General features: G+C 42.8%; 2 protein-coding genes across 7 annotated transcripts; both read right to left on the reverse strand.

Moving 5' to 3' along the window:
* Window positions 1-663: 663 nt before the first annotated feature.
* On the reverse strand, window positions 664-14,971 carry rdgB (retinal degeneration B). 6 transcript variants are annotated; one of them, XM_076526212.1, is made up of 21 exons: window positions 14,147-14,970; window positions 12,489-12,673; window positions 12,061-12,397; window positions 11,838-11,974; window positions 11,552-11,669; window positions 11,107-11,482; window positions 10,835-11,010; window positions 10,499-10,528; window positions 9,843-9,893; window positions 9,585-9,770; window positions 9,348-9,510; window positions 8,895-9,272; window positions 8,547-8,830; window positions 8,335-8,463; window positions 7,992-8,254; window positions 7,814-7,922; window positions 7,587-7,743; window positions 7,366-7,515; window positions 7,108-7,288; window positions 6,755-7,029; window positions 664-3,963 (listed from the first exon to the last, which is right to left on the reverse strand). In XM_076526212.1, the coding sequence occupies exons 2-21, from the start codon at window positions 12,564-12,566 to the stop codon at window positions 3,819-3,821; spliced, it is 3,723 nt and encodes a 1,240-aa protein (XP_076382327.1). In that variant the 5' UTR covers window positions 12,567-12,673; window positions 14,147-14,970; the 3' UTR covers window positions 664-3,818. The 6 variants fall into 6 exon arrangements, with proteins under 6 accessions (XP_076382327.1, XP_033321721.2, XP_076382325.1 ...); XM_033465830.2 differs by having other exon boundaries at window positions 9,843-9,890; window positions 14,147-14,969; XM_076526210.1 differs by lacking the exon at window positions 10,499-10,528 and having other exon boundaries at window positions 9,843-9,947; window positions 10,835-11,007; window positions 14,147-14,971.
* Window positions 14,972-19,462: 4,491 nt separating this feature from the next.
* Window positions 19,463-24,036, reverse strand: LOC117217927 (uncharacterized). The gene is made up of 4 exons (XM_033465837.2): window positions 23,525-24,036; window positions 22,411-22,998; window positions 21,281-21,438; window positions 19,463-20,086 (listed from the first exon to the last, which is right to left on the reverse strand). Exons 1-4 carry the CDS (start codon window positions 23,694-23,696, stop codon window positions 19,964-19,966), a joined length of 1,041 nt encoding a protein of 346 aa, XP_033321728.2. The 5' UTR covers window positions 23,697-24,036; the 3' UTR covers window positions 19,463-19,963.
* Window positions 24,037-24,340: the final 304 nt, after the last annotated feature.

Below are 24,340 nucleotides of genomic sequence, written 5' to 3' on the forward strand. Positions count from 1 at the left end.
TTCGTTTCACGTTTCACTGTACATCTGTATATCAAAGTAGACTAGAAGAACAATGGCGTGATAGTAGGAACTACGTGGTATGTATTATTGAAAATAGTGTCTCAAAATTAATATTTTTTGGTTTCAAGATACTCTTAAGGATTGTTCAAGAGGCTCTTCTACATTTATGTCATGTAAAAAAAGTTTATTTAATATTGCAAATACAGAAAACTGATTCTTGCCGCTTTCTTGAAAATTTAAAAATAGCGCCATTTGTGATAAGGTGGCGCCGCTAGTGGTGAAATTTCGAAGCTCCCTTCGAGGTCCGTACAGCGCCAATTAGTACGGTGGCAAAACGCTCAAACTGTTGGCCAAAATCGACTGCCGGTAATTTGGCTAGCAGTTTGAGCGTTTTGCCACCGTACTAATTGGCGCTGTACGGACCTCGATTAAGCTTCGAAATTTCACCACTAGGAGCGCCACCTTATCACAAATGGCGCTCTTTTTTTTTAAATTTTCTATTCTTAGATCACATGACAAGCGTGGACGAAACGAGTTAATAATTTTAGTTACGAACTTCGGTGAATTTTACTCGCGAATAATCAGGAACACAGGACAATGGTAGAGGTGTTCTACGGTGAAGAAATAAAGGCGGGTTTTGGAAATTTAATTTTGAATTTCAAATAGATTTCAAACGACAATGATTTATCATTTATTGCAATACCCAATGAAGAAAAGTAGACTACAGTTTTTTTTTCAGCCAGGCGTTCTGTTCGGAAATCTCGAGAGTCAATTTCACTGCGGCCGATGACAAAAAAAAAGGTCACGTGTCAACAGTATATAAAACAATCGATTACGTTAGAGCGAGGTCGCATAATATAAAACAATGACCCTTGATTAAGTATTACAATACGTCATTTAAGTTACGCTAACAAAAATATAACTCTTATTACCAGTGAGAATAATCGTCCATCCGTATAAGTAAAATATTTTCGCAGTCACTTAAACGCCTACGAATAAATATATATATATATATATATATATGTATATATAATATATCTTAAACATTTATCTTGTCGTATACATACATATACAGAGCGTCTGTGAGTAACTTTATTGGTTCAGCAACAAATAACACTTTTAATACACGAGTAAAGATTATTATCATTCTTTTCATATTGGGCTGCACAGTGTAAAATCTAAGATACATTCTATCAAATGATCTCTGCTAAAACTTCTTGCTTAATAAATGTTGCTCCAGCATCTCGCGAGAAACCAATAAAGTTGCCGCTTGTCGATGAACACTCCGTACATACATATACACAATTTATATACATACATATGTATACATGTACACGGTCAAATTCTGATAGACGCATACATGTATATATAAATATACCATCACGGCATATTTCTGTGTTTTTTGTATATAGAGCTACGTTCATGCCACTTTACAACGATACAAACAGTCAATAGTTCAATAATTATCAATTAATCTGTTTCGTGTACCACATCACAGCAAAGACAGCGCGGGTAAATAATATACATGGAGTTCTTCTCTTTTTACGTAAGGACTAGATCAATGGCAGATCTTAGATTGGCTACAATATCTTTGAAACAGTCAAGGAACAATGATGGCACAACAATGAGTTAAATCGATTATTAATCTAATTCCGTCTGGATACCGAACCACGCAGAAAAAAGTAAAGAAAAAAGTTGTCCGTCGCTCGAGATGATCCCGTGGATCGTCGCTGATCTACATTTCTTTTTAGACATCGTTGCTTAAAGTAGTTGAAAAATTCCATCCCGCTATTGCTCTTGAGTAACTATCGTCGTATTTTGTAACAGTAATAAGCGACGCGATAATTCGAATGGTGACAGATTACAAAAATTATACATACTCTTCCCGGTCGGTCAACAAAGGCAGACGATAATCGATCATCTAACCACAAGTGTTAAGCGTACAATTCTCAAGAGAACGTATCGGTAACTATTGTAAACGCTTTTCGTCAAACTGCCATCCCCCGGCATATCATCGTGTGGACAGCATGACTTGTCGACGAAACCGCGCAGCTAACTACTAAATTATACTCTATCGTTACCCATGAACATCGTAGCTACTTATTATGTACACTTTCTGGTATTTACATTGCCAGCTCGCCGGCAACATGGAACTATGCGGTAAGAGGGAAGCGTTTTTGTACCAACGTTTTCGGGGAATCGCCCATGGGCCTGCTCAATAAACAACATACAAAACGGTGTTACACTTTTACAATGCTCTTCCCCCCTCGTTTTCTTCTCCTCTGTTCTCTTTAGAAATCGATATGAAGAGATACATTGAAAATATGACATAATACCAGTGGTAGGATTCAAAACGTCTGGGAACCGGTCCACGCTTCAGCGGTTCCTCTTAGGGAGGAACATACGTATTTGAATTAACAATGCTCGATGTAAATTATAATAAAAATGAAACTTTAACCCTTTGACGATAGTGCCCACCTTGTGGTGACCTGTTAAGTTTAGTAAAGTCGATGCCTTTGTTTGTTGGAAGTGCGATGAAAAATGTGTCAATTAACGTTTGAGTGGACCTAGGCATTATCGTCTACAATGTTTCTAAAAATGTCCGTTTTCTGAGGATTAAAAACTAGCTGAATCCCATCACTGCATAGCACCGAAGGAACTTGGCCGCGACAGTATGCGTGTCACTATAGTTCCTGGTAATAGAGTACTAATAAGGCTTACGGGCTAATTTAACGCTAACAATGTAACGATGAATGTCAGTTTCCCCTTGAAAAAAGGGATCTCAGGTAACAATTTCAACGAATCTTTATACTCCTTATGAACTACCAACAGAGGAGAAGTTACACTACGGTAAAAGATGATTGTACATACATACATCATTTTGTTCGCTAGACTGAGACGATGGTACTCTTCTACAAACCGTGCCTCGCCTCTAAGGAATCGTGCCCCTCCCCCCCTCATTTTATTCGTCATTCACAGTAGGAACTAGTCGCATTCACTCGTTGCACCGTATTATCAAAAAATTTTGATCATGTTCGATCACGGTTTGCAAAAGACGCTATTGCCGAAACAGTATTTTTTTCATAGTGTTTCGTACAAGGTCTCTAAGAAACGAAAAACCCCGATCGCTGATTGAAGAACGAATTGCAACGTATGAAGTTTCAGTTTTATTGTAACAAAGGGCACCGTGTGATCGTCTTTACGCGGGGGCGGAGGTCCTCGTACGTTCGAGCCGTTGTTTACCAGACTGCGGATCATCGTGCAAAACTTTCATCGTCATGTTTAATTTTATGCCATTTAAAACAAGGAAAATATTATTGCGATTCACTTTTTAAATTCTTTAAATTCCACTGAACAAATGAAAAATTACTTGAAAAAAAGATCAAGCTTCTTTCAGATATAGCACAGCCATTAAAAAACCTACCGATAGATTTTTGGCGGATATAGGGTGTTAATGTAAGCGTCGTGTAGCATTTGTTAAATCTACATACACATTAGGTGCACAAAGATCCGCAGTTCAGCTGTTGCTATCGGAGAGATTATACTGCCCAGACACATTTATGGCGCGCCTCGACTTCTGGAAGCCTCGGATCTGATCATTTTCAACGACCCTGGATTACAATTTACAGGTATAGATAGTGGATATAAAAGTGGAGTAACAAAGTTAGATCTTCTTTAAATTGTTGAGCATGTGTCGATTGAAATGTACGAGGACTTCTTCTTCGATCCGACCGATTCCGTTTTAGGGAAGATCCTCGCGATACTTAAGACATCGTTCACCGCCGGGATTCGAAGAACGACCGGCAGCGAGCGAACCGTCAGAGTTTCTCCGGTGCCGTGGATCTGATGGCTGGCGCGGTTTGAGGTGAGATTGAAGGGCCGACACTTGTTGATCGTTCCAAGGGCAACGTCATGTTGCCCGGGATCGGCTGGGATATCGCACGTTTGGCCAGTCTGAAAGAGCTAACATTCATTCGTGTTAATACACAAGCAATCCGTGATTCTCCCAATCGAAATAATTTCAAGAATTGTGCGTGTTAAAATGTAGAGACTTGTTACACTGATCAGAATAATTAGGGTAATCCTAGAACCATTAACCGTTAGACTAGTCCTAATTGTTCTGAGCATCATACCCTACACATTGACTGGCTGCTATTTAAGTTCGTTAGTTCCGGTAGAAATGTTTACAATTGACACAGTGAATGTGTTGAGTATTTTCTAATGTTAAAAAGACATTAAACTTTTTTAAAGAAATTGGCAAACAGGATAAGCATCAAGAGAGTCGGTATTCTATCAGCCGCAAGGATTCGTGAGTCATGCCTGAAGAATCAAATCGTTATTAAGTCCTATAGTTTCGGGATATTGAAGCAGACATTGAAATTCTCGAGGTCGAATAAATGTGTCCACTTGAACGTGGATAGAGATAGATCTCTTCTACTATCTAAATCTAGATCTAATTTGTGAGATAGGCGAACGTTCCAGTGACCTCTTGAACGTTAGCACAAAACTTGTAGCACAAATCGTGAGAAGTATGCTGCATCTATCAACGAGAGACAGGTGTAGATCACCGGTTGTGGAAGCAGATGAGGACATGGAATTAGCAGCGTAGTAGAACTAGCAGTGTGTTTGGATTTTCATACTGAAAGCGTGACATAAACATCTCCGTAAGTAAAAAGCACTGGTGAATGATCGGATGGCGGTGAAGACGAATGGCTGTCCTGCAAAGACAGTGATGTAGAGTGGATCAGTTAGTCGTCGTTTAAATGAAGAGACAGAGGAACGTCGACATTCTCCATTGCGAGAGAATATAATTATATATAATAGAGAATATATAATAGAGAATATAATATATATAATTATATTTACACTTTATGCCGCAAAATATATCTCTTACAATGGAAGCTGTTTCAGCCCACAGTCTGGTACAATACATAATGAGACAAGAAAAGACAATACAATTTGATCTGAACAAAGCTGGTTGACTCTGAGAATGCAGAAGTGGTTTCAATTGCTGCAGGATCTGCATATCTGGCTCCTGCGGGAGTCAATAGCTAGAAAAGATGTTGGAAGACTTTGCGAATGGACTGTAGAAGCTTAATCGCTGTTGCATGACTGAAATCCTCTATTCTAGAGTTCCATTCTGCTTTTAGTAAATTAAACGTCTACAGTCTTGTACACCGTTAGGTCCGTGGATCGTGTAAATTGAAATGACATTCGCGTGTAAAGTAGTGCATCGTGTCAGAGCTTTGATCGCATGATAGACGTGCTGTTAGTCTTTCGTACAAGCAAGATGTCTTCGTCTGATCTACCACCAAATCAAAGATAAAATTTGATCCTTAAACAGAGTTCCATAAAAAAAGAACAAAGAGAGAGAGAGAGAGAGAGAGAGAGACTACTTTGCCGGTGGTGAATCTAGCTGAAATATGCTTTATTCCGCAACACGCACGCACATTCACCTCTAACAGAGTTGAAGCGGTAAAGGGCTGGTTTACCTTGGTCGCTATAGTGAGATCAGACCGTTTCACGGAGTAACGAAAAATCTGTTTTTAAGTTTCTCTACATCTAGACACTCATACGTTGATTTAACCGCAAATTCTGGACATATGCACGGGCTGACAGATAAAACATTAAGTTTGAGCGTAGAACGGCGGCGGAATTTCGCCGCGTGACCCGACTCATCTTCATAACAGGTACCTGGAATGAAGAGACTAATAAGCTTCAAACATTGTTCGGCTGAAGAATGCGGAGAAACGTATGGAGATAGAGATAGAGTTAGAGTTAGAGATAGAGAGAGAGAGAGAGAGAGAGAGAGAGAGAGAGAGAGAGAGAGAGAGAGAGAGAGAGATCAGTTCTGAAAGACTAGAGAAACATAAGAAGTTACTTCTATCTGTGAGAGAACCCAGCGTCACTCTAACACAACAAGCAAACGAAGAAACAGGAAATGACGATGATGCGAACAAGAACGGCACTGTACATAGATCATACATAAGCTAGGTGGAACTACAGAAGACTCGTTTCGATTCGAAATTAGATGCAGTCGCGAAATCAACTTTTGCATCGTTAAGACTTCATGTAGGAATGATACCTATGCATCCGAACATACGATATAGACCAGGTTTGGTTATCATTCAAAAGAATTCCAAGTATTTCATACAAGATATTATTTATGAACAAAAAGATAATAAATTAATTGTCAAATAAACGATTCTACGGTAGAACGACAACGGAATCGTTGGGTCGCCGGTCTATATCGTTTGCCAAGGCTTTTTTATGGATTGTACCATGCGACTACTTAGGTTATTTGTGGTTTATGTACCTTGTTCTCGTAGTTAACGATTGTTTTTACAAATCTCTCGACTATATTGGTTTAGTTAACATTGATTCGGGCGCGAGCATGACGAACGCACCGTCGTCGTCACCACTGAAACAACTACTTTTTTTGCTTGAAACGTTGTCATACATCGACGTCACAGTACACAGTTTATAAAAATACAGCATTATCTATGTACAGATAACAGAGAGCTTTTGATTAATCTCCGAAATGCCTTACGCCCACTCCTGCACATCTTCTCCGTCTAGGAGACAACATTTATCACGACACATCCGCCGTTCTGCAGCGATCGGAACGTCGGAACGTCGGGGTTTAGCAAGGATCGAATGAATTATTACCTTAAAAATGTCCACATCACCACAACATGTAATCTAACCGGACAATGTCCAACGTCGAGCATATACTAGAGAATGGATTGCTTACTTTCTCCGCCGTAGCGAAGCATTTTGTCCGGGCAAACCGAACTGACCCCTTGGAATCACCATACGAGCGTTACCCTGGGCAGGCCTCGAACCTCCATGAGCCTGTAGCATTGTCAAATGAGCAGCATAGCCTTCTTGGAGGATCGTCGCTAATAGGTGGTGTTTCTTGGGCACTTTGCCAATGATGAATATTTGATTCGGTTTTAGATTGATAGCCGTGTACACGCTAATGTCTTTGCTACTGCCGTATGCGTGATGAATTATTACACCGTGTTCCTAAGAAGTATGTTTATCATTAGATGGTTCGCTAGGTCTAACAACGATGCCGTGTCTTTTTTTTTTATAATGTGTTACCTGGACCAGTCTGTTTAAGTACGCAGCTTTGTGACCTAGTGGATCTGTCGACAGGCCATCCGCGAAGGATACAAGACCGTGTGGGAAATTGTGTTGAGATAACCAGGAAACGACCTTCTGCTGTTGCATGTCGGGCCTCGCAGTAATATAAATAATTAAATAACCCAATTCTTGCCAGTGCCTAAATTAAACAAATGTCAGTGTACTGTGGACGCGAGAAAATTGATTTTTGTATTCACACGACTACAAATATAGTACCTGACAACATCAACAGCTCCCGCTCTTACTTTTGGATCCTTCCCGCTAACAGACATACTCGCAGTGAACGAACCATCTATGCTAAACACTACACACTCTGTTTTCGGTGGAATCACAGCCATAAAAAAGTCTACCGATGTATGATCACCTCTGAAAGAAGAAATTGGTCTGTATCATCCTGGGGTACACCTTTCTTGACACCTGCCGATTGATTGTGTTACCTGACAATCATTTTAATAGGGTATAGTCCGTAGCCCAATGCTTTGTCATCCGGTATCCTATAGGTTATTCTACCATTTTTATCAGTCACTTCTGTAGATAAGTACGTCCATTCTCCTGCAGGAGCATCCTTCATGATGTGAATGTCCACATTTTCGCCTACAAGGATTGATTGAAAGTGAAAAACCTTTTGGAGTACACAGCTTATATGATAAAGTATTCAACACACCTGTTAATGAGATAACGTCTATAGGACTGTACATAAATCTGGCAACCAACACTTGTGGTGCTCCTTCTCTAACAATTACATCGTTCGCTCTATGATTGGCAGCAACATTCTAATGTAATAAAAGATGAGATAAGCGCAAGTTACGAATGAACATTGTAAGCGTTTAAAAATAAGGTACCTTCAACTTAACCGAGGTACGTTTCTTGTTCCACTTTTCTCTAGGTTGACCTGGACGGAAGGAAGATAATTCTTTCTCTTCGTTAGAGAGTATGGGCAAATCGAATCTGCCCAATTGTCGCAGAATAAACGCAATTACATCGTACGATTCCCAGTAGCTGGCATGAAAAAGATGTGGCAAAGCGTTCGTAGGAAAATTCGCCAAACCTTCTGGACAGTAAAGTGCGTAATCCAGTCTTTTCGCGCCCCACCATTTTTGTGTTACTGTAACAAATTGCCGATCATAAAGATAATATAATCACGCCCTTCATCATGGACAAAAAAAAAATTGGTTTTTTACATACGATTGGTAACTACTTGTATATTTTCTACCATACCGGACATCGTACTGTGAATCGATATATCAGATAGCCTTCTTATATGAGCCACAGGCATGTCCGTGAATAATTGTGCATTTGATTGAATCGTCTCCACTGTAAGTAATGCAATGTAAAATGCCTGTTCTCTCTATTTATGCTGTGTATAGAAAATACAATTGTATATGGGGGATACATACATAAGTGATAAGGCTGACCATTCCCAAGTGGATACTTTTGATACCGAGCCACGTTAACTGGTGGAAGCAGAGAAAATCTTGCAGAGATCAACGGCTCTAATCTAGCGGCTACGGGATCAGTAGGATGGAACAAGTTGTACAGTTGATTCACCGACGGTCTCTTTGTGTTACTATTCTTATCGCTGCCCGCAGAAATTTTTCTATATGCCAGAACTAAAGCGAGTGGACTGCCAAACATGAAAAATTCGCCTACGTCGAAGTCCAGTTTAGAATGTTGGAGATCACTAAGCAGAAAAGATATTGAAATTATTATTCGATAACCTGGCACATCCGCGAATCGGTTCTCACTTTATACTAGAAGATTTTCTTCTGGGAGAAGGTGCTGCCAAGTGTCTCCCGTCGTCATTGTTCTCGACTTGACTATCCAAAATATTGTTTTCACTATTATGTCTAGACTGTGCTGATCTACACAAAGCGTCGTAAGTTAAAATTGCTCCTACTGAGTCCCCTATAAAGGAAATTTGTCCTGTAAAGCCACGACCCTCCTCGCTTCTCACAAACTCATTATACACTTGATTGGCTCCAGCTATCACTCGCGAAACAGCGTCCTGATATTCGGGCGTTGAACTAGCAAGCAGCGGAATCGCGCCAATTGGAATCGTGTCGTTGGTAACTGGAGGTGCATCCACGGATGAAGGAGATATATCAAAACTGTATGGACTCAGACTGAAATTAAATGCATCATGTGAATTATAAGATATTAATAGAGAAAGAAGTAACGGATCAAGAATCAGATTTTACCTCGATAAAATACCGAGACCTTCGGTGCAGATCGGAGGACAGGGAACAAACCTAATAGCGACGTGACCAACCATGCTGGGATAGTGTTGCCTCATGACTGATTCGAAGGCCCCTTTGAATGTCGTTATGTCCGATTTTTTCGCAGTTAAATCTACATTAGCATCTGGAATATTTGCACACGTGTATTGTATTTATTAAGGAATCGATCAACTGAGAAACATATTTTGTATCAATTACCCAATACGCTTCCGGCGTGCATCACTATAAGGAGCACAGTGGTTTTGCATGGTTGATGGGTCGGGGAATGTTGCGGCGATGCTGGATAGGAGACGTCGATGCTGGTCGATGAAGAGATTTGCAACCTTTTACTGCTGTGTTCACTAGCCATTCGTTGGAGGTAAGTCGTCGAGAATATCGTGTCATCTGTGAGTAAAGTCATTCAAGTGTGATATGATTGAAAAAAGAAATGCTGCTAACGTAATGATCACGGTCTACCTTCTTTGTCTGCGGTAGTGGGCGAGGCAAACGTATTGTCCTCCTCTTCTGCTAGAAGATCCAAAGAACTCCATTTAGCTAATGAAGAGTTATCGCCAAAGTCCTCTGTGCAACCAAAAATTTTAACATTGCTTATGCATTGTGCCTTTTTAAACGTTTGTGACACGCGTTAAGAACGGAAAAGGGACAATACGACTCGAGGTCTCGGCTCACTGAGATCAGAACAGGCGGTCACAAGAAGCAGAAAACAGAAACGTAGTACCGTGGCATTTAGTTGTTAGATATAGGAATGGCATTTAGAAAGAGATCCACTATTCTTGTGATCTACAAAGTCATGCTGATTTCATGCTGTCAGAAATCGTTGTTAAAACTTCCATGCGAGGAGCTCTATTTCCATATCCTGTTATAATAGAACTGAGATTAGACTTTCTTTATCGTGATAGAATAAAACTACGAGTCTACAGTCTGATATAATTAATCGTCTAAATGTAAGTTCGCTTCCTCTAAAAAGGCATAAATGCAATCATACAATGTTCATAACTCATACACAGAATACTAACACTAGTGTCAGTGTTGATCTTTTAGATCCTTGAAGTGTGTCATCCAACAGACACATGAAAGCGTCTGTAGTTCTAAGATTTATCTACATGTCCTACCTGAACGTATAATAGGTATAATGAACCCGGCTGCAGTGTTGAGTGCAATTTGAAAAACAGAGAGGATACACATAAAACAAATAGAAGACGTGGAAAAATACCAGCTCATGCTGTATTTACTACTGGCAAATTGCGAATTTCTGAAGGACTCTTTGAATTTGCTTTTCCAGTCTACATGTCTTTTAACAGACACGAATACCACGTCCAAGAAATTCGCTGAGCCACGGCTTCAAAGTTGAGTATCGCCAGCCAAAGTGTTACTTATATGCAAATATCATAGATTAAACTTTTTGAAAGTGTTAGAACCATGCTTTGTAAAAATGAAGGACATTTTACCTTGACAATCGAAGAACTCTTCCTCGCTACCAGACTCTGATTCTCTGACAATACTCTCCATCCGCCAATTCGCAATCTGCATATCAAAACTTTTGTTCGACGAAGGCGAATGAACCGCCGTTTTGTTCTTCTTCCATGCTTTCTTGGGATCCGGCTTATCCTCAGCAGGAGCGCTTCTGGAACAGATTCGACTACGGTAAATATCATGACGACATCGAATGGGAGGACATCCATCAAAGTAAAAAGATTTCTGATTTTACTTCAAGGTTTACCTAAGTTCAGGTACTTCGGTTGGGGAGTCCTCGGGGCTGACTTCACCCTCGGAGCTGCCGGCTGTGTTTGTCATTTGTATATCAGAAGATTTCCGGACACTCGGCGGGCTCTGAAGGTCTTCGTTTTTCTCGATGCTACCAAGGGTAGCCGCCAAAGTAGCCGCAACATCCGAGTCTTGAGGACTCGCGTTAGAAGTAGCATTTTCCTGATTCTCGTCCATGGACTCCTCACCACCCTCCGCAGCACCCATTCTTTTCTGCAACGCCAGCTGTGTTTGTTTCTCGATTTCCCGAATATCCTCCATAGTCAAGCCGTGCCATTCGTCTTGCCATGCCCATGCTTGTCTGTGCGCTTCCACCATGGTTTTCCGCAGAGCTAAAAATATTCGTCGTTCATTGCATAAGTTGTACAATAAAACAATCTATCGATGTCGACGGTACTGACCTATGTCCTGTATAAACTTTTCCAATTTCGTTTGCACACCCCAATAACGAAACTCTACGCGACAAAGCTTGTAGGCGCACATCAAAGACTTTCCGGACGGCGTTGGCTGTTGCTTTCCCTAAAGAAGAATCCTACTGTCTCAGTATCGCTTACGTCACGAATGAACCACAACTGACCATTTAATATCACTTCAACAGATACGATATCTGCCGAAGATAGCCTTATCTAGTGATGTAAAACGGCCAACTGATTTTAACGTGACTACACACAAATCAATTTTATATACTTTCACATCTGCCCAGTAGTCTTCCACCCATGATTCCGTCAGCGGTCCCCTGCCGGTTTTCTGAGATACATACAGCTTTGGATCTTCCTCTTTCACGTAGTTCACAGCGTACTGATCCTTCACGATGTCGATTACATCTACAACGAATTACATAAACGATATAATCTATGCAATTTATTATGTGATCGAATCAAGCTCTCAATCACAAGTTATAAGTATCTACCAACGATTCTGTTCCTCATGTCACTGCCACTGAGCTTGAACACATTATCCTGATACCCGTTATCAGGGAAATAGTATGTTTCTATCTCGATGGAGAATTTCTCAACGAACGGGCAGGTGTAACGGGTCTTCGTGTAGGGATAGGCATTCCAAGCTTCTTCTTTCACAATCAGCGCCGATCTGGGCAGCAGACTCTTCAACCATTCTGGAAGATGGCTGCCCACGTGGAAGATCTTGTACGTGTACTGGCCATTCCCTCCTGGACCATTGCTGTACGGCTCGTTCACTATGATTTCTACACCGCTGCCGGCTCCATGACTCTCGTCCCGTGATTTTTTCTGTAAGAGGTAAATTCCTTCGTGATCTGCGCACTAAATAAACGCGTTATACAAAAATGGTTGTCACGGGGGGTATGTTCCTGAACATTACCGCTATCATGTACAGCTGAGCGATACGGTATTCCTCCACAGTGAGAGGCATAGGTATCCGGTACTCTTTTATCAACATCTTGCGGTCGTTATTTATCCTCTGATCGACCTGAGGGGAAGCTCTTGTCGTTCCAAGGTCTCCGTTTCCGCTTCAGCGTGCAACCTCATGGTACCATAAGCGCGGCCCTGGAAAGAAAGAAAATCAACGTTATAGTATCCAAACATTTAGATAAGTAACCGATGGACTGCTCAATCACTGTCACAATGATTGACGGCAGATCGCAGGGAGGAGAATGTTTTTTATCCGCGGATAGATCGAGTCAGCAAAAAAATGCGCGGAAGATCGCGTGCACTGCAATCAGCCAGGCTTTCCTTGCCTGTTTTTCTCGGTCTATAATTGAAGCACATCAAATGCTGAATCGCTGTGTTTGTACAGCACGGCTCCACGCAAATCCCCACTCGGGGTCGACCGCGGATCGGTTCAGTGAACATTAATAATGATGTTCTGATCGATTTCGGTAATGCGATTAACATTTAACAAATTACAAAACCGTAGCTTCCTCATTAACTACCTGTTCATGAACGACGATAAATACCGCGTGTAATGATGTCACACGTAATAACGAAACCCGCAGATTTATTTGCTCAATTTATACGTTTAATTTGTTCATCATATTTAATTACAGATTATATAATTGATTGAACTGTGATGTAAATTTATTTCTTAAAAAAACGTGTGGATGACAGATAACGAGTGACGTAGTTAACTGTGAGACCATAAGTTATCTCGAGCAGGAATCACGATTTAATTTGCCATTCAAATAATGACAACAAAAACAACGCGTGACGTAAATCGATTCAGGTTTGATTTCCGACGAATTCATAAGCGACTCGCAAGACCCGAATAATATTAATATTATTATATAATATATATTATTATATATATTATATACTATAATAATAATATTATAATATTATTATATACTATATACTAATAATATTATATACAATAATAATAATATTATTATTATTAGGCATTAATGCCCCCGCAGCCTCGCGAAATCAAATTACAGGTTCCCCCGAGGTACCCGCGGGCAAGCAATAAACAAATTATTGCGCGAGCCACTCGCGTTATACCCACCTGTGCTGTATCGGTTATACGAAAGTGTTGGTTTATTGCAATTACCAACCGGCCATTGAAAGTTGAAACGACCACTCCGTCGGGAACAATATACCGTGCAAATGGCTAATTTATTCAAGAGACGAGAACCAAAATTTACAGTGTGAAACGGGGGATCTCCTTAACCTACCTATTTGTCGTCGAAAATGGGGAACACCGCGATCGTCGATTCGTATTTATATTCCTGGAATCCCATTAGGCGCGTTTATTCACGTTTAATGTCCTCCCGTGTTGCGACACGTTCGAGGACCATTGGAATCTCGTTTGAAAATAGTACGGTTCCTGCGGCTCGGCATAACGGTCGAACCGGGCGCTCTTATTGGATCACGATCTGTCAGATCGGGCCAATCGTTCTTGGCTCCCGTGGACACAGCTGACAGATTTTTTCCTACGGTTCGAGACGGCGGACGGATCTTCTACGCGCCGAGGTTAGTTGGGCAGGGAGGAAAGCATATTCGACGGAGTATCGACGTACTTACAGCTAAAGGGTTTCGTTAACCTTGGGGGCGTCGCGGAAATAGGGCAGTGTGGACCGGACTCCGGCTCTATCCTCTTCTGGCTGGTGCACTGTGCGTTTCGCGCCACACCTTTCAGGTGAACCGCGGGAAGCCGGGATGATACCTAGGTCACACTAGATACACCCGTAAACACCTCGAGGAAATTTCGACGGCCGGCAACGCCGATAAAGACGTTTATCTACGATGACAGTCGATTCTACGTGGAAATCATTTTCCCGGTACAATGTCACTCTGCCTCGACGAAGAAAGGGACACGAATCTTCCTCGCACTTTCCCCACTGTCTCACGTCGTCCGAGCGTCGAGATGAAGTGACAGCTCGAGAGGCATGGCATACGGGGTCACCCGAATGACACCCGCTCTCGACGACAGGTGACGAGATGTTTGTGACGATTCAATGAGAAGAGGAAGAGACAACGTTAGTGGGAACGTCTTAAGAGCGGTTCTAAGGTAGAAAGATGTATATCGAATTGGCCAGGGCAGGCACAACAAGAAAACCGTACGATGTTACGTGAGCAACGCGCGGCCACTGACTGACGGGCTGGAGGTCGCTCCGATTGGCGGGCCCGTTAGCACGCGCGACTTCTCGAACCCGGGAAATCGAGCTGGACCAATCGGAGCGCCCCCTGCTGCCCCCCGCGACCCGGTAGTTCTGAGTCAGGGCTGTAACGTCGGGGCGTGCGCCCTCTCCGGCGCACGTTCAGATAAATATTCACACAATTGATCTGACATTTCATATAAATTAAATACGAGATAAAATAGAAATAAAATGTAGACGCACACTAAATTTACATTTTCTTGTTCTACCAGGAATCGTTGTAACTGTAAGGAAAGAATAATGTTAGAAGAAACCGGTTAACCTAACGCGGTTGCTGATGTTTTCCAATAAAAAGAGTGTACAAATTGGGCATGAGTGTCATATTGGAGCAGCGTAAGTAAATTGTAATTAAGTAAATTGTAATAATAATATAATTTAAGTAAATTTTAATAATTCTCCACGATAAGAATGATTTATCAATGAATTTGATTGAAAAGTATAAATGTACACTTGTAGTCATAATAGCCGTCCACCCCGCTTGCATGCTACAAGCCTGAAGCGTTGGAAGTAGGGTGGACAGCTATTATGCCAGTGTACGTCGGGTCCCGTCCTTTAGGAGCTAAACCATGTCAGTATAAAAATTCTGGAATGAAGCGCGATAAATGAGATCTGTCTGGCCTCCATTTTTCTAAGGTTATCGACAGGCTTGAGTACGAAATAAAACGTTATTCCGTTCGGTATTAATAGAAAAATGAGTAGTTTCTTGTTGCACTGTCCCTTTCGCTGCGCGAGCGAGCCTCGCCAGGATCTATCATGGGTATCATTATCAGAGAGTTCCAAGGAAGACGCCGGGGGCGTCGTCGAGAGAATTTCAAGTAATTTTACGAGCTTCTTAATTACAGGCGATTAGCAATGCAAATCGTCGAAGCCGTCACTGGATGGACGGCCGCCCGTTAGCCGACTCCCCCGCCTCCCTGTCCTATTGATCGAAACCCCCGAACAAGCAAGAAGACGCGAGACCAGATGCGCCACAACACCAAAGAGAGATTCGGAGAGAGTACAGCTCTCTCTCTCTCCGCGACGTAGGATCCCCGCACGCCTGATGTTGGACAGCGGAAAAGTATGCGACGGTACACCACCCCCATAGCGGCTCGCGACGTTCGAGCGAACGTTGCGACCCGCCCCCTGCGACCTGCAACCGTTTGCACACCGGGGAATACGCTGCAGTATCGCGCTGAATAGTTCAGCATTTAGCCCTTTCGCTACTCCTGTATCATATGGCCTATATAATTTTCAAAAAATGTAATAAGTAATTTTAAATGTAATAAGTATGGCAACATGTAGATACAAGCCCAAGCGATAGGACTAAATAGACCGTGAACTTTCAAAGTGGCAATATTCTTTTGCGAGGAATTTGGCACTTGATATTTGAAAGTACAAGTACTGTATTCATTTGGCCCGTTTAGAAAATCTATGCGCCACACTTGACCTATATTTTGTATAGTCAAAGATCCCCTAAAAGCACATCACATTATCCGGACCATAATAATGCTCTATCATGATTACGGTACTTCATTAATTATTCATTGCACTAATGGTGAGAGGGTTAAAATGTTCACTGCTCGCCAGCTAATGGCTCACAATTTCTTAATGAGCTTCCAATAGCAATTTAATTTGTATGTCAATAAGTTATCTAGAGGTTTGTCGTTTAGGAACTGACATTTAGCAAGGAAATTCTTGTTGCACATAATGCGCCAATTTAATACTTTATGAAAGTTGCTGTGCGTCAAGGGAACTGTGTTTAATCAGCTAGCGACACCTAAATATCAATTTTCTAACAAAAGTTAGACAGGGTGGGGGGGGGGGTAACTTTCTTATTGACCGACCTTCGCATTTCCGTTTCTAAAGAATATTGTCGCGCAGGAAGCAAGAGGACACGGATTTTCGGAGTGAAAGGAAGCATTGTTGCTTCAAGGATGGTTGCTCGGGTCTCGAGTGACCCGGCACTCTCCGACGTCGAGGATCAAGCAGGAAAGCCGCACTCCATTCGCCGCCGAAGTGGACGAGCAAGACGAGGCTTGTTTATTCTCGCTCGACGCCGCTTTCAAACGCCCTTTCCGAGTATCGTCTTTTTATAGAGGAGAGAAAGAAGCCTGGTAAGGGCCGAGGGAGGATTGCCGGTAGCCGGTGACAAGTAAAAATAGGTGCTCGCGGGCCTCGTTTGAAATTTCTTCGGTTCTAACGCATGCATAGCGTGAGATTAGAAACTGCCGGTCTCGTTAGTAGATAATCGGCTGTTATCTGAATTATTTAAATGACGTGACGCGTCCTACTTGCGATTCCATGGAATTCATTGAAACTGGAACAGATAGTAGACTTCTAAAGTTCAAATTTTACAATAGAGATTCGTTCCGATCATAGAGAAACATAGATATTACTTACGTGTCTGTGAAAATAGCATTTCATTTCAGAGAAAACAAAGCATTTTTACAGAAGGTTTTATATGCCATTTTTAAATATGAAAGGTCAGTCCTGATAGGTATTTGAAAAGTCACTGCGATATTTAACCTGCCATTTTAATGCCTCGAACAATATTACGGCGCAAATGAAACCGCAAATGTTTGTCTTGCAGATGCTGTACGTCGCTGTACAAATATGCAAAGCACATCTGAATCCTGGCCGCAGGAAAAAGTTGAAGGCCTTCTTCGTTCAAAGGAGAAGAAGGAAAAAAGTAACATAGTTATATGGTACAGAGTGCAAGGCTTAATTTGATGAGACCTGGATGATGAAACCGGCGGTATCAGACGCCGATGCGGCAAGGTGAAATGCATTCGGGCAAATTGAACAGGTAGAATGTGCGAGGTTGCGTTGAAATTTGTATCGAGGTAACCTGCTCTGGTAGAGGTGCGCGTATGCGTCGCTGATGAAGAAAACTGACCTTTGACATTAGCGAAGAGCAACCTGCCGGATAGAGTCTCTCTTTCTCTCTCTCCTTCTGAATATTTCCCGGCGGTTGGATCCACAATGTTACGTACAGGGCCAGCGAAATTCGGCCGAGTTACTGGCGGCGAGAGAGAAGAATGAAATTCTCCTATCAAAAGGACAGAGATCGCGGAAGGTTGGCGACGGCGTTCCCTGTGATTCGGCACAAAAGCGGCGACGGGGGTCGTTCGATGGATGGCAAATATCGTTCTCCCTTTTGCGAGTCGGGGCGCGATACAAGGGACATTTTTATGAATAGACAAGCGCGGTTTGATTCTCACAAAAGACTCGAACGCGGGACCAACTAAATATTGGTCCCGAGTGAAAAGCCTCGGGATCGTTTCAATGATCTCGCACTTTCGGATCACCACGAAATAAAAATCGTCCTTCCAGAACAGACCTAGAACGACTGATCCATACAGAGATTTTATACAATTTTGTCCTCGTCGAAAATTAATTAACTATCAGCCTATAACGTCGTTTAAGAATTTCTACACGATCTCTAGGCAATATTTAACAAAATGATTGCAAGAGAATGTGACTCGACTTGGCAATTTGAACTTTTGTTCACGTATTTACACATGCAATTTACAACTTTGAAGCAACGGCGACAAAATTGTCTAAGTCAGTTTATCGAAAATTATAAATGTTATTAACAAACGAAACGAACAGAAACATCCAAGCCTGTTCTTGTTCAGAGATCCAAGACGCAGACGCTAAATGCCCGAAGAGATCGTTGGAATATTAATCTTCTTCTCTCTTCAATTAATCCTGTACATAATCGAGCAAAGAACGTCGACTGGAAATGTAAATTGTCGACACGAAGGGTACGCAAGGTCGGCAAATCCATTCAGAGGTTTCGATCCCGGTATCAAGGCGTGCCCGTGGTCCGCGATCTTATTGGCCGGGGCGGGATCATTCAATTAACTCCGACCGCTAATTAGACGGCACGCCGCTATGGAATCGCGATGGCCGGCGGTTTTCGCGGCTGATTCCGCGGTTCCGAGAGGATTGGGCCCTTTGTGAGCAGCGAGCTCCGTGTTGCTCCGGTTCGTCACGGCTGGCACAAACGTCGCCGTGACGTCAAACCACATTAGAATTTATGCACGTGACGCAAAGGAGAGAATTCTCTTGGAGATGGGAAGAGGAGAGGGAGAGAGAGAGAGACTCGTTCAACGTTGACCTTCCAGCTTCGAGGATCCGCCTGTTAAACCCACGGAAAAGGAACTTGGCATCGCGATTGCCCGCCGTGAGATACAAACATCTGCAACTATTCTTGAGACGTCGTTAAGACGAACAAGTGGCAAGTTGGAGGACTTAACGAGCCTGCTGTGTTATTACACCTTTCAGCTGATCCAGAGGGCTAATGAAGATTTTTAATATTCTACGGTATTTATCAAATTTTAATACACAATATATCTGGGACTCCGTTGGTTCTTAACTACATATTCTTCATATGCGTATCCATAATTTAACGTAAACTGATCAACTTGTACAGATGCTGTTCGAGAATTTTTCCCTCGCGTGAGGAGCTTATTTAAGTCGCACTTGGGTCAGCAGGTGCCACGTAAAGGTCTTGGGCTACACACCGGCGGTTGCATCATCCTCCAATTGCAGCTGCTTTCAATAAGACATTTTAGAACGAACTGGCACCAGGAAACTTCCGATTCATTACGATCGTCGCATTCGAACTGTCGTAATTTTGTAAAGAAGCAATCGTACGACGATGAAAGCGGTCTCGCTTTGAAGCCATGCGAAGTAGCCATCTTCAATTTCCGTAATTTATTTTATCTTCTGTGTGAAATATTTTTACACGACTTATTAAGATATTTTACGGTGCGACGTTCCCCTTGAAAACGGTACAAAATTGAGACTTCTCCGAGAACATTGAATTATGAACAGAAGAGAAAAATCAGGTATCATTGGTCGGGCAACTCAATAAACCTGCAGAAATCAACGACACGTGTTCGAAGGCTCTTTAATAAACCGTTTTCAATAGCGACAGCAATCACGTTCGTAAATCAGTAATAGATTTTCACGGCTTCTTCTTGAATGATTCTGAAGAAAATGGAAGTAATCGTCGCGTACAACTTGTTCGGATATCCGAGGGCAAATGCTGGCGGAAAATAGAATCGCGAGGCATGTCGGATCCGACGAAAAATTAAACAGTCGAGGGCCTGGAGTTTATAATACCGGTTCGGTTTACATCTCGCTGGCCACTGAATTTAGAACGACGGCCGCCGGCTTTTCCTCCGTCGCGTCAATCTTTACATTCGCCGGTCTTCGATTCGCATGGGTCCGGCGCCTCGTACCCGTGCGGAGATATCGGATTTTTTTCAGGGTTGTGGAAAAGGGAGTGCTTGCCGTCGCCCCATGGGAAAGGCTGTCGAAAGAGAATATTTATAAAACAATCGTAAGGAGCAACGGACCGAACGATCCGGAGAAACAAAAATGTAGTATCGTCGGAACGGGAACGGGACCGTCGACGGCGAGGGAAACCGAATTAGAGGAAACGGAGAGAGACACGATAAGGAAACACGGAATTCTTGCGGCGACGATGAACGGATCCGTAAGACTTCGTTAATCGATCGCGGGCAACGTGTAGATGGATTAACGACGCGCGGACGGGCCCGTCGCGCCGAAGAATCGGCAAAGCTCGTGCTTTTGGTCGGAAATAATTGGAAACTACCGGCTGTATCTTCCTGAAACTGGGCCACGGTTCCCGGAAATTGGGATTTACTGCGGGGATGATAAATGGCGCAAAACTTTTGCTCCGTGTTTCGTAACAGTTAACACCGGGGCTACTACGGAGAATCGCCGCTGGACCGCGGATGCAAAATAAAAGTTCTCCGAACTTCGTTCGGTTAAATAAACATGTAGCTTTTCTAGAGATCGTAAGAATGTAAAGAGTATCGACGCGCGGTACGACCTACTTGAAGGATTCCAGAAGAAAAGTTCGCACATGCATGGCTTCTGTTTCTTACGACAGGTTCAGGAAACTCGTTGCGTAAAGATTTCAGAATCCGGAGAAACCAATGCGTTCGGCGAAATGTCTTTCCGACGATTCTCGTCATTCTGGTGTCGATTAATGTAAATTCTCCCTAATCGATGCTCCGCTTGTACACAAAAATAGACAGTTTGGGGAGGAAAGATACGATTGTTAACAATCGGTAACTATAAAAACGAGCCGCAAGGCTGGAATAATCGCTCCTCTTATATATAATAATAATATATAATAATATATATAATAATATATAATAATATATATAGAATAAAATAATATATATAATAATATATAATAATATATATAGAATAAAATAATATATATAATAATATATATAGAATAAAATAATATATAATAAATATATATAGAATAAAAGCTCCTCTTCTCAAATTATCCATTTTTGTTTCCAAGCTGAGCATCGATTAGGGATAATTTACCATACGCTCCGTGTCCCCCATTAAATTAACGCGATCTTTGACAAAAAAAAAACATTTTCCAAGACTAACGTTTCAGCAGCCTCGAATTTCGAGGAACAGGGCGCGCTGCAATGAAGTGGACAAAAAAATGGCACACCTTTCTCATTATCCGCAAATACGGGTACTCGACGAACTCCTGCCTTGGCTGACACTTCTTGTGTTTCAGATGCGTCCAATAGACGAGGGAGTAGATAAGCACCGCCGGAATCCCGATGAAAAGCGACAGACACCGCCAGAGCTTCTCCTGCGACGTGTCTGTGCTCGCAGAGAAACCAACGCACCGTTATTGTTAGACGCACGAGAACTGAGAGCCATGCCGATCTCGCGATCCTTCGATACAGCTGATACTTCTGGCGGGGCTTTTATCAGATATGCTATCTCCGCGCGTCACTTACGAATGTTATTCAACACTTTCGTGAAAGTGCAGCCGAGGGGAGAAAAGTGCCCCCCCGGCGAGGGCAGCGTAACAGTTGAATTATCGATTATCGGGAGCATCGGTGATAACGCGTGACGCATTTTATCTACCTGACCCACAAAAATTCCCGGACGAAGACATTCGCCGAGAAACGCCGATATATGTGTAGAGTATTAAGGCGAAATATACGGAGGAAATACCGTCGTAGCCATAAATAATTTCTCGACCGGATCTTTCTACGGAAGCCAAGGAAAAATTTGTTTCTTTCGCCGAGAACATTCGGAAGTCGATCCTTCGGCTATTCGAATCTTCCCAAGTTTCGTTGGTTTTCGTTTTAAATGTATAAAATACAGTTGATCTCGGTTTCGGTGTATCAATTTCATTCATCGACAGGCTTGCTACCGTTATCGGATGCCTCGGGAATGACGGATCAGCACGGAGATAAATGCGTTACCATCTATTCTCAACAATGAAAAGTATTTGTGACTCGACTGATAGAAATGCAGGAGAATACGTAGATAAGAGAAAAGCATCGATCGCCTGGAAATTAAATCGACGGACGATCATTTTGGTAGATTAAACAGAAAAGAAGTACAGCAAATGCTCCGCAATCGACACGCTCGGATTGTACACAAAAATAGAGAATAATTTGCGAGATTAATCGACAATTATAAGCACGGAGGTGCGAGGCTCGAACAATCGTGTCTCCTCTTCCCAAAATTCCCAAATTGTCAGGGAGAATTTACTGTATTCTTAACTGTTAGTTAAGAGAAACGTGTCTTTCGCGGTAGAAATCTGCGGTCCATATTTACCTATGGGAGAACAACAATCCCAGATATTCCCAGAACAATACTTCTTCGATCTCTCGGTTTTCGCAGCAGCCGCGCAACAAGGAACCGAAATGGAGTCCGCGCAAGGAGCCGGAGCAGGATCGACGCAAGGACAAGGAACAGGATCCACGCAAGGACCCGTGATCTTCGGTGTGCCGGACAGCGCAAGATTCGAGGGAGGACACTTCGTGCATTGATCTTCAGGATCGAACTCTTTCACCGGTTCCGGGCAGTCCGGCTTGGATCGGTTCTTTTTGCAAGAGCCGTCCTCGGAGGCGAAACGACGGACGTCTCCTCTGTATCGAGATTTCCCATCTCCTATCTTTCCGGCGCGAGCAATCGCACAGGAATAAGAGAACTTCCTCGCGAACGGAGCGAGGCATCCAGTTGAAGGACGAATCGCCTTGGAGAGGATCCAAGTATCGCGAATCGTCGCCAAAGTGAATTCTAAGGGAGCGGGCGGGCTCCTGCCGAGCGGAGTCGCTCTTCTTCCGTACAGCGTTTCAAGGCGACGCTCGTGACCCTCGGTGTAAACATTGTTCGACGATAGCGTGCTCGATGCATTCTTGCCTGGAAAGGACTTTGGAGTCACGTGGACGCGTCTGACGGTGAGACACTCGGATTATCGAGCTCGGTTATGCAGCGGACGCAGATGAAGCGAATGCAATTGGAACCCGAGGTTTCGGAATTTTACGCCGAGCGAGGAGAGGCTTTGATGAAAATGGTTCGGATTGCTGACCTTGGAAAGCCGAATAGCGATACGACGAAGCAGCGATAAAGCAATCTTTTAATGTCAATCTTGCTGATTAATTCAACTAAATATAAGCGCGGCACGTGTTTTCGCTTCGGATAAATGATTTGTTTGTCATTTTTCTAAAGCTAGCGAGCTCGATACGCGGGCTGCAGATCTTTATGCTAATTGGAAAATTCCTTCGTTCGTCCAATAAAATGTCGCTGTAAAATATCGTGATAAAAATAAGAATATCGAGTGCGCGCGTTTCCTCGTACTTTCGAAATTTACATAAGCATAAATATCTGCGGCCTGTCAACAGATATCTCAATCCTACCGATTAGAAGATTGCGGAATCTCTCGTACCTTTAATTATCTTCAAGAATCTTCTCCATGACTCGTCGCTCGAGATACCATTAGTCACGCGAAGGATTTCATTTCTCCGCGACCGATATGCTCGGTTAATTAAAACGTTCGTTTTGCCCAACGGGGAAACCGGAAATTGGATCTTCAACCCTCGAGAAAGAACCGACAACATCGTGCAACATATTTCTACGCTTCTGCGGCGAGGTCGTCGCTGATTTCAAATCATTCTACGCGAAACGAGAGACTCGCGTTTAAGGCCGTCGGATCGGTTACGCGGCTTTTGTCACGCAGCCCCTCGCCCGCTATTGTTCCTTTGAACGTAGCTTCGCGTGCGTGGCACGTCGGAGAAATTTTCTTTTATCCGCCAGATAAATTCCATTCGTCACGGAGACGTCAGACTTCGGCGGTATCCGTGACGTCGCTTATCGCTTATCGAACGATTTCCGAGTGACGAACACAATTTTGATTGGAACGTGCGTCGAACGAACTCTAAATCGTTCTCGCAATTCATTTAGCATACATTCGTATGTTCCGCAGTATAAATTGCGAAAAGACAGCGCCACGGCTAACCGGTTAATAATACGGATCGCTGGCTGCGAACGAAGTGAACTAACAACATCTTGAACGTCGCTCGGTCCGTTCGAATAGCTCGATCGCTTTTGTTACGACAGCCCGTCCCGGACAGATCGGAAAATTAGGATCCGAGTTATGTCTGTTCCGCGACGGACTCGTGCTTCCGGTGCACGAATGCGGCTCCCATGACGTTCGCGAATCAGCGGTATTTATAGCGATCTTCCGGCTGTTCCGCTTTTATTC

This window comes from Megalopta genalis, chromosome 1, assembly GCF_051020955.1.
Source record: "Megalopta genalis isolate 19385.01 chromosome 1, iyMegGena1_principal, whole genome shotgun sequence".
Classification (NCBI taxonomy): Eukaryota; Metazoa; Arthropoda; class Insecta; order Hymenoptera; family Halictidae; genus Megalopta; species Megalopta genalis.